This window comes from Colobus angolensis, unplaced genomic scaffold (assembly GCF_000951035.1).
Source record: "Colobus angolensis palliatus isolate OR3802 unplaced genomic scaffold, Cang.pa_1.0 Scaffold57, whole genome shotgun sequence".
NCBI classification, from domain to species: Eukaryota; Metazoa; Chordata; class Mammalia; order Primates; family Cercopithecidae; genus Colobus; species Colobus angolensis.
Window position 1 is genome coordinate 6,763,908 of NW_012119265.1, and position 10,172 is coordinate 6,774,079.

Here is a 10,172-nt window from a genome sequence, read left to right on the forward strand (position 1 = left end):
GACGGGGTTTCACCGTGTTAGCCAGGATGGTCTCGATCTCCTGACCTCCTCATCCGCCCGTCTCGGCCTCCCAAAGTGCTGGGATTACAGGCTTGAGCCACCGCGCCCGGCCCTCATCAGCTTTTTAAAACATGCTTACATCTCTCCCAGGCTTCTGACAACCCCTCCATATTTTCTCGACGAGTCTTCGGACAACCTCTGTGCTTTCCTCTCCAGGTAACTACATTTCTTCTTCATCCGCTCATGGCCAGATCGCTTAGAGTTACATACACTGTTCGTAACCTCCCCTTTACTCTTAATTCACTATAGTGTATCTTGCTTTCTCACAACTAAAACAACTTTACTAAGGTTACCAGTGACTCCAACAAACTTTTGTACTAAACCAAACACATTTTTGTCTTGATCTTACTTGACTACTGAGTAGTAGTCAGTACCTCTGACATACCTAACTTCTTAGAATGCTTGGTATCCATGACATCACAGTTTTTTGGCCTACTTCCTATCTAAAATGATATAATGACTCGATATCTATATGTACATCAAAGATGTCTCTTCTTAGCTCAAGACGTTTATAACAAACTGCCAATGAAGATTTCATCTTGTTTCTTTTTTTTTTTTGGAGACAGAGTTTTGCTCTTGTTAGCTAGGCTGGAGCGCAATGGCATGATCTCAGCTCACTGCAACTTCCGCCTCCTGGGTTCAAGCAATTCTCCTGCCTCAGCCTCCTGAGTAGCTGAGATTATGGCATGCACCTCCATGCCTGGCTAATTTTGTATTGTTAGTAGAGATGGGGTTTCTCCATGTTGGTCAGGCTGGTCTCGAACTCCCAACCTCAGGTGATCCGCCCATCTCGGCCTCCCAAAGTGCTGGGATTACAGGCATGAGCCACTGCGCCCGGCCAAGGATTTCATCTTAACTTGTACATATTCAGACTCAGTATGTGCAAGACTGCATTCTTCTTCTTTTTCCCCTAAACCTGTCCTTTCCCTGGCTGTCCTTAATTCATTTTAATAGAAGCAACATCTGCTCAGCTGTCCAAGCCAGATACACAAAAATCACCTTGATTATTCTTAACCCCCTGTCCAATCAGATACCCAGTCCATTCTCTTCTACCCACTCGAATAGCTCTCAAATTTGCCCACTTCCTTTGGTTTCTTTTCTTCTTTCTGCCACTCTTACTCCAAGCTACTGTTCTCTTTTACCTAGACTAATGCAATAACAATAACAACTTAATTGTTCTTTCTGTTTTGTTTTTTTTTTTCTAACTGAAGATATATATGTGATTCTTTTAGGAATAAAATAATTTTAGGGAACAAAAGAGGTTGTGGTTTTTATTCTTTTGGATTAAAATGTTTCTAAAGCATATTGCATAGTACCACCTTTTTCTAAAAGCAGTATAATGTACATTATTTAATGTAATATTTACTCAAGATTTAATTATTGCATTCTTGTAAATCACATACTGCCTTGGCTCTTAGCCCTTACACTAAGTGACATAAGTCTGTAAAGATTGTGAATTTTTTCCCAGTTTTCTTTCTTCTAATCGATATATTGTCAATTGTTAGTTTTTACATATGATAACTTTCTGGACAGTTCTTCAGAATTCCACTTGGGGTGAGTCTTATTGATAACCTACGTAGTCATTTTGACCTATGGCTCACCTGAGTTACCAGACTTACTATTTGTTTTGTTTGCTTTTCACTTTAAGTTAAACCTAAAGTTAAACCTGAAGTTTAACTGAAAGTTTAAAATTTTAAGCTTTCTTTTTAAATTCATCTTTATTTGTTGTTTCACTAAGGTGTTGTGACAACAAAATACATCTGTTGTACCGGAACATACATCAAGATGTACCTTTCATAATACCACTATTAAAATGTTTACCTTTTGTAGGAGATACAAACAAGTAAAGATGACCACGCTAAATAATGTTCTCCGTTTATTCATGGAGACTTGGTGGTTTTTAAAGTAAGACTGTTTGTTTAGTCCTTGCAACAGTCTATGTAAATATATATATAAATAAATATATACACATGGAATCGCCTCAGAGTGTATTGCCTGAGAAAAGAGAGATTATGAAGGGGAGTTAGATAGCTTATCCCATAGTTCCTCCCAAAGTGGACTTCCTTTTTCTTTTTTTCTTTTTTCCTTTTTTTTTGAGACAGTTTCACTCCGTCACTCAGACTGGAGTATGATTTCCACTCACTGCAATCTCCGCCTCCCAAGTTCAGATGGTTTTCATGCCTCAGCCTTCCCAGTAGCTGGAATTACAGGCATGCGCCACCATGCCCAGCTAATTTTTGTACTTTTAGTAGGGACAAGGTTTCACCATGTTGGCCAGGCTGGTCTCGAACTCCTGGCCTCAAGCGATCCGCCCACCTTGGCCTCCCAAAGTGCTGGGATTATAGGCATGAGCCACTGTGCCCAGCCCCAAAGTGAACTTTCTAGAACCTTACAATAAATCTAGAACCTTTTCTTTATATATATATATCTCTTTGTGTGTGTGTATATATATATATCTTTGTGTGTGTGTGTGTATATATAAATATATATATAAAATTAAGAAAACCGAGGTTTAGAGAGGTTTCAGAATTTTTTACAGGCTTTTAAGAAAATGTTCTCTCCTCCTCTAGATTGTAAGATCTGTGAAAGCAGGGGATTTCAGGGTTTTTGTTTTTTCCTTTTCCTACCAGTATATGTAGCTAACAGCTATCAACACAGAGCTTGCTTAGCTAATATTAAACCTTCATTAAATGAATGAATATGGGTTATGTAATTGTTGTAGCAAATTACTCTTTGAAACAAGGTGGTGGGAAATTTGTTATAAGGTTCTAGGACGTTCACCTTGGCCGGGGGAACTAAGGGATAAGATATCTAACTTCCCTTTATAGCGTCTGTTTTCTCAGGCTGTGTACTCTGTAGGCAATCTCAATTTCTTGCATAATTTTGTGAGTTTATAAAATAAATTATTTTTTGCTTAAGTCATCTTGGGATAGTTTTCTGTCACTTGTAGTAAAAGTTCTTGACTTTCAGTGCTCCTTGTTTGTATTTTGTTCCACTTACACCTCTTTATTCTCCCTTCCACGATATGGGACTTCTTACATCTCCCCTGCTGCCACTTAGATATTGTTCAGAAGTTGCTGTTGAGCTGTAAGGTATATTACATTGAATATTGCCTTTGTGTTGCCCATTCCCTTTGCTAGTATTAAGTATAATAGGAAAGATAAAATGAAAGTTTTAAAAACTCAGAAAATAAGTGACAATAGCTGAGATTTTAAAAATTCAACAGATGTTTGTAGGAACGAAGAGGTGGGCACGGGTCAAATCATGATGGGGCAGACTTCTAAAGGCCTGTGATGAAAAACCCAGACTTCGTCCTGAAGGTGCTGAAAGCCAATAAAGGGTTACCAGCAGGAACCACCTATGTTTTATAAAGATGTTTATGGATAATGAATTCAAAGGGAAAACACCAGAGGGAAGACATCTGGAGTAAGTGGTGATTATAGCTCACTGCAGCCTCAACCTCCCAGGCTTATGCCATCCTCCCACCTTAACGTCCTGAGTAGCGGGACTAGGATTATAGGCACGCACCACTATGCCCGGCTAATTTATTATTATTATTTTTTTATAGAGACAAGATTTTGCTCTGTTGCCCAGTCTGGTCTAAAACCTCTAGGGTCAAGTGATCCTCCTGCCTGGCCCTCCCAAAGTGCTGGGATTACAGGCAGGAGCCACTGCGCCTGACCAAAAATTCTAAGGGATTCCCATAGGGGTTCCTGAAACCTGAGAATACCCATCAATAATATGTACTGTTACATACAAAACACAGTACAGGGAAACCACAAAGATCAAATTTAGTTATACCTTTCCTCACTTTAAAAATGTCAATTTTTGTGGCTCCAATATGTTATACGCTAGGAAACTATCCCAAGACACCAATTAGAACTGTGTACAAGTTACATGGGTCTGAGGAGCTTTGGGTAAAGTTCATCATCTTTTACTGACATATTTTGACAATTTGAACACTGTCCACCTTCCTAATGTGTATTGGAAAGTAGAGTTGCTAGCTAAGAAAGTTAATAGCTCCTACAAAAATAAGATATGATCTTATTTTTCGAATTGTGTTTGTCTCTGTATTACTCTGCTCTCACGTTGTCATAAAGAACTACATTAGACTGGGTATTTTATAAAGAAAGAGGTTTAATTGACTCACAGTTCCACAGACTGTACAGGAGGCATGGCTGGGGAGGCCTCAGGAAACTTATAATGAGGAGAAAAGGTGAAGGAGAAGCAAGCATATCTTCATGTGGCAACAGGAGAGAGAGAGAGAGAGAGCGCGAGCGCAAAGGGGGAAGTGCTCTACACTTTCAAACAACCAGATCTTATAAGACCGCGCTATCATGAGAACAGCAAGGGAGAAATCTGCCCCCATGATCCAATCACCTCCCACCAGTTCCTTCCCCCAGTATTTGGGATTGCAGTTCAACATTAGATTTGGATGGGGACGCAGAGCCAAACCATATCAGTTTCCCATCCCACTAAAATGGTAGGAAGTCTGTTTACTAGAATTTGTGCCATTTTCAAATGCATAATCATTCATTTTCAGATTAATATATTTGGACAAGGGACAAGGTGAATGCCAGCAAGTCATGGGCCATAACCACCTGTGTTTTTGGTTTTTGTTTTTTTTTCTTCTTTTTTTTTGAGATGGAGTCTCGCTCGTTTTGCCCAGGCTGGAGTGCAGTGGTGCAGTCTTAGCTGGGATTACAGGTGCTGCACGCCAGCATGCCCAGCTAGTTTTGTTTTGTTTTTTGGTTTTTGGTTTTTTTTTTTTGAGACGGAGTCTTGCTCTGTCACCTAGGCTGGAGTGCAGTGGCACAATCTTGGCTCACTACAACCTCTGCCTCCTTGGTTCAAGTGATTCTCCTGTCTCAGCCTTCTGAGTAGCTGGGATTACAGGCGCATGCCGCCACGCCTGGCTAATTTTTTGTATTTTAGTAGAGACGGGGTTTTACCGTATTGCTCAGGCTGGTCTTGAACTCCTGAGCTCAGGCAATCTGCCCCCCACAGTGCTGGGATTACAGGCATGAGCCATTGTGCTCGGCCTAATTTTGTAATAGAGACGGGACTTCGCCATGTTTGCCAGGCTGGTCTCGAACTCCTGACCTCAGGTAATCCGCCTGCCTTGGCCTCCTAAAGTGCCGGGATTACAGGCGTGAGCCACCACCCCGGCCCCAACTGTGTCTTAAAAACATCCTCAACTGTTCTTATTTCCTCTCTTTCTCTGACTCTTGCATTTATATTATCATAAATCTTAGCTCTCATACTCAATGAATGTGAAACAAGAAAACTCTACACAATTCATTTGCCCAGATACCATTTTCATTCACATGAGTATCTAAACTAAATGCCAGTCATTATGAGTAAGCCAGGCACAGTGGTTCTCTCTTCTTCCCTCTTCCCTTCTCTCTCCCTCTCCCTCTCCCCATCCCTCCATCCGTCTGTCATTCTCTCTCTCTCTTCCTCTTCCTTTCATGTGAAGAGGTGAACTTTCCATCCCAGCTGGCAAGACTAATTCAGGCATGCATTCTCTTCCTTGTGGACTGTTATAATGGCTTCCTTCTCCCTTCCAATCCATCAAACTCATTCTTGGCTGAGAAATTTTAAATATACAAATCTCATCTAATTATCTTTCCCTGTCTCAAACTTCACATCTAACCACAGTATCAAGTTTTGATTATTTGGCATACTATTAGAGTCCTTTCCTAATCCCAGCCTGCCTTTGTCAGTCTCATGCTTATGCTGTTTGCTCTAGCTCCAGGGCTGTCTACTATTTATATTTTGAAGCTGCCTAATACTACCACTGCCAGTTCATCTCAAGGAGAACCATTCATTTCCTCACTTGCTCCTCCTGTATTCTTTTATGTATTTTACAACACTTATCACATCGTGTTATATTGGCTTCTTTTACCTTTCTACACCTCCTGCCAAACTCAGAGCAGCAAAAATAGAAAGGAACCATGTGTTCTTCTCATTTTAATCCACAGTGCTTTTGAACAATCTCTGATTCATGGTAACCATCAGTAGATGTTTAAGCTTAATCTGAAGACATGTGCCTAAAGTCAGAAAATTCACAATCTAGTAGTGTAGATAGATATTCAACTACTTATAATACTAGGCAGTATATACTAATACTAAATAAATCGGAAATTTCTTAAAATTATGATCATGAATGTGACTCTTGGATCTCTGGCATTTTACTGGGTACACAGTTATTCTTATGTATAAATGTAAATGACTAAATGAAGGGAAGAAGTCTCCTCAGCATGGTCTAGTGGACCTCTACCTCCCATTCTTATAACCCTCTCGCATTCCAAAACCCTTGAAAGATGCAACAGTCCCAGGCCTTGACCAGGAGGGAAATTGCTATGAAAATGCCATGGACAGAGAAAGCAAACTGTGATAGCAATTAAGAGCCCTACACAAAAGTCATAAAGGCACATTCTTCTCATTGGAGGCGTTTTCTAGTGTATGCAGTTTTACTGCAAGGTGACTAGCAGCAAGGCTATTTTCAAGAATAATTATGAGGAGTGGCTTATTGTAAGAGAAGCAATTTTAAGTTTCACAGAAACATCAGATAAGTTTAAAACTTTGTTTATAGCATCATCTTTTATTTATTCTTGGTAGAAAATAAATTTCCCCTCAAGGCATATGTCTGTAAGTAGAATTCTTTATTCATTTATGTCTTGTTTAACTGTATCAAAACTACAATTTTATGGCCATAGTTTCTCATGAAACCTAAAGCACTCTTGGTTACCCACTAACTTTTAAATAAAATACAGATAAATAAAATTTTATCTATAAAAATACATTCTTAACATTAAAAATTTATCTAATGTTGGGTACAACCTAATTTTTCAATTGATGAGTTGATTTTGTTTATTTGTATTGGGGAGCAACTTTGATTTTAAATTATTGCCTTTTTAAAGAATTGCTTTTACATATATTGGATGCAGAAGGGATCCCTGAATTTCTGTAGCATCGTAAATACTGGAATGAGGCTGGGTGTAGTGGCTCACATCTGTAATCCCAGCACTTTGGGAGGCCAAGGTGGGTGGATCACCTGAGGTCAGGAGTTTGACACCAGCCTGGCCAATGTGGCGAAACCTAGTCTCTACTAAAAATACAAAAATTAGCCAGGTGTGGTGGTGCATGCCTGTAATCCCAGCTACTCAGGAGCCTGAGGAAGGAGAATCACTTGAACTCGGGAGGCAGAGGGTTGCAGTGAGCTGAGATTGTGCCATTGCACTCTAGCCTGGGTGACAGCAAGACTCTGTCTTTAAAAAAAAATATACTGGAATGAAGTTTTCATCTGAAGAGAGAATATTATGATTACAGGGCACAGGCAAAGCATACAGCCAGTCTGGCATAAGTGGTTTTTGGTTTTGATTTCTTTTTCCCCACACCAGAAGTTCTTAAAATTAATGCGTGAAGTGGTTCTTGGGCTATTGAATTACTTATTTTCTTGAGTTAACTCATTGGCAGTTAACTTTGTAAAAGCAATATTTTTAAATTCACATGGGGAAAAAACTGCCATCTCTTAATTTGAGCTTTAAGTAATCACCCCTACTAACTACTTTATAGTGATTATTAACTTTGTAAATTGCTGATTTTGGACACATGTTAGAACTTAGATTTAAATTTCTTCACATTTGGTAAAAGTATTTTAGTGTTATAAATCATTATGAATGAACGCACTAAAAGAAAAAAGAATGTAATAAAAGATCTTACTCCCTTTCTCTTGATTGTCTCATGGTTTTTTATTATATATTTTAATCAACTACATACTTATTGATCCTGGCTATATTATCAGCTATTAGATAACACAATTTTAAAGTGCCTCTTGCCCTCTGGACACCAAAGACTCAACATTTATTGCTTGAGTATTGCCTTTGTTTTGAATATGGCTTTGTAAAGACAAAAATCCAGGCCGGGTGCTGTGGCTCACGCCTGTAATCCCAGCACTTTGTGAGACTGGGGTGGGCGGATCACCTGAGGTCAGGAGTTCGAGACTAGCTTGGCCAAAATGGTGAGACCCCTCTCTATTAAAAATAAAAAAAAACTAGCCAGGTGTAGTGGCACACTGTTGTAGTCCCAGCTACTCAGGAGGCTGAGTCAGCAGAATGGCTTGAACCCAGGAGGCAGAGGCTTCAGTGAGCTGAGGTCGTCCCATTGCACTCCAGCCTAGGCAGCAAGAGTAAAACTCCATCTAAAAAAAAAAAAAAAAAAAGATTCTGAGCTCTTTTAGAACAGAGGAGAGTAATACTCTAAGTTATGATCATTTATATGGAGGAAACATATCAGTGTTTTGTTTCTCTGTAGTGTTGCTAAACTTTAAGAATTTTTAAAGAAGCTAAATCAGTAATTATGTATCTTGTTTCCTTCCCTAAGAATTACTTCTGGAATTATTTTGTTACCTTATTTTTAGGTGTTGCAAAGTCAACTACAGGGGCCATACTAGAAAGGCAAAAGAAAAAACCATGTTATTGTGAGATGAGGGCGTGATGAGGTCTGGGGTAAAATAGAACGTATATGACTCACTTAAATGTATTCAAATTTCTTTAAAACATTGTGCCATCTAAACAAAAATCCTTTGCCATTGTGACTTTGCAATCCCTGGTTTATATTCATCTGACAATAACAAAACCTATCATATTTATATGAAAATTACTTTTATATGTAAATATATGATATAATGAACATGTATCATGATTGTGCTCATCTGCCAGTATATTTGCGTGGGGCCACATAGTACTTTTAATGGGCTTAGAAAAAAATACCAGGTGAGGTGAAAACGTAACACTCCCATTTTATTCCTGAATGTTTTCCTCTTGGCTAATCTTAGTCCTTACAGTGATACTCAGAGGTAGACTTAGACTGGTAAATGGAGTGAAGGGGAGACATTTTGTATCTTCATAAATATGACTTAAAATCTGGCATCGTAAGATACTGAGAAAATTCAGATTTTTCAGCTTTATTAAAATTTGATGACTTTACATTGGGTTCACAAAAATAAAAGAAGACATGTATCTCTTCCAGTTCACTGCACCATACATTTATATATTTTATCTTTACAGCCTGAGGAAGAACTTGATCCTGAAGAGAGGGACAACTTCCTCCAGCAGCTTTATAAGTTTATGGAAGACAGAGGTATTTTCATGCTCATTATTTTAAAGTAGTCATTTATTTTACATGTTTACATTCTAGGTATATGCATTGTTTTTGTTAGTATTGCAGATAAACAGTTTTGGATTTTATTTATTTATTTATTTTGAGACAGGTTCTTGCTTTGATGCCCAGGCTGGAGTGCAGTGATTTGCTCCTGGCTTACTGCAGCCTTGACCTCCTGGGCTCAAGTGATCCTCCTGCCTCAGTCTCTCGAGTAGCTGGGACTACAGGCATGTGCCACCATACCTAGCTAATTTTTTATTTTTCTATTTTTTGTAGAGATGGGTTTGGCCATATTGCCCAGGCTGGTCTCAAACTCCTGGCCTCAAGTGATCCTCTTACCTCTGCCTCCCAAAGTGCTGAGATTACAGCTGTGAACCACCATGCCTATCTAGTTTTGGATTTTAAATAAATCCTGGAACCAGTTACACCTGACAGTAGTAAAATATTTGGAATTAAACTGTTAATACCTATTTTACATAGAAACAAGTGAGAAAGTATTTTGATAAAATTTAGTTTTCCCTGTCACTTATAAAACTAAAGAATATTCTGATATTTCAGAAATAGAAAGTGACCAGTTATAATGTTAATCTGCCTATCCACTAATTGCTAATGCTGTATTTGTGGTAAATAAACTGGATAAACTAGCGTGATCCTTGTTCTCAGCAAATTAAACATAATAGGAGACCAATTGTTATCTGAAAAGGATGAGATTTCTAATACCGGTAGAATAATAGAACAATTATAAACCATCCTACTGCTTGGCATTTGTGAGTCCTGGAAAATTTTAAGATAAATTGGTCCTAAACATTCTGTGTGGCCTTCAGAAATCATCCTTCAGATTACTGCTAACAGTCTTAACATTTGTGTCAAAGCAGTGAAAATGAAACCAAGGTGTAAATCTTATCTTTTCTATTGTGTTTGTTTATGCCTAAACTTTTTTTTTT

General features: G+C 38.6%; 1 protein-coding gene across 4 annotated transcripts in view; it reads left to right on the forward strand.

Annotated features, from left to right (window-relative positions):
* Window positions 1-10,172, forward strand: part of ARID4A (AT rich interactive domain 4A (RBP1-like)) — a 75,089-nt gene that overhangs the window by 36,177 nt on the left and 28,740 nt on the right. For all 4 annotated transcript variants that reach the window (XM_011961891.1, XM_011961893.1, XM_011961894.1 and 1 more), the window contains exon 12: window positions 9,135-9,207. In XM_011961891.1, the coding sequence (XP_011817281.1) occupies window positions 9,135-9,207 (73 nt within the window). The remainder of the gene's footprint in view (window positions 1-9,134; window positions 9,208-10,172) is intronic.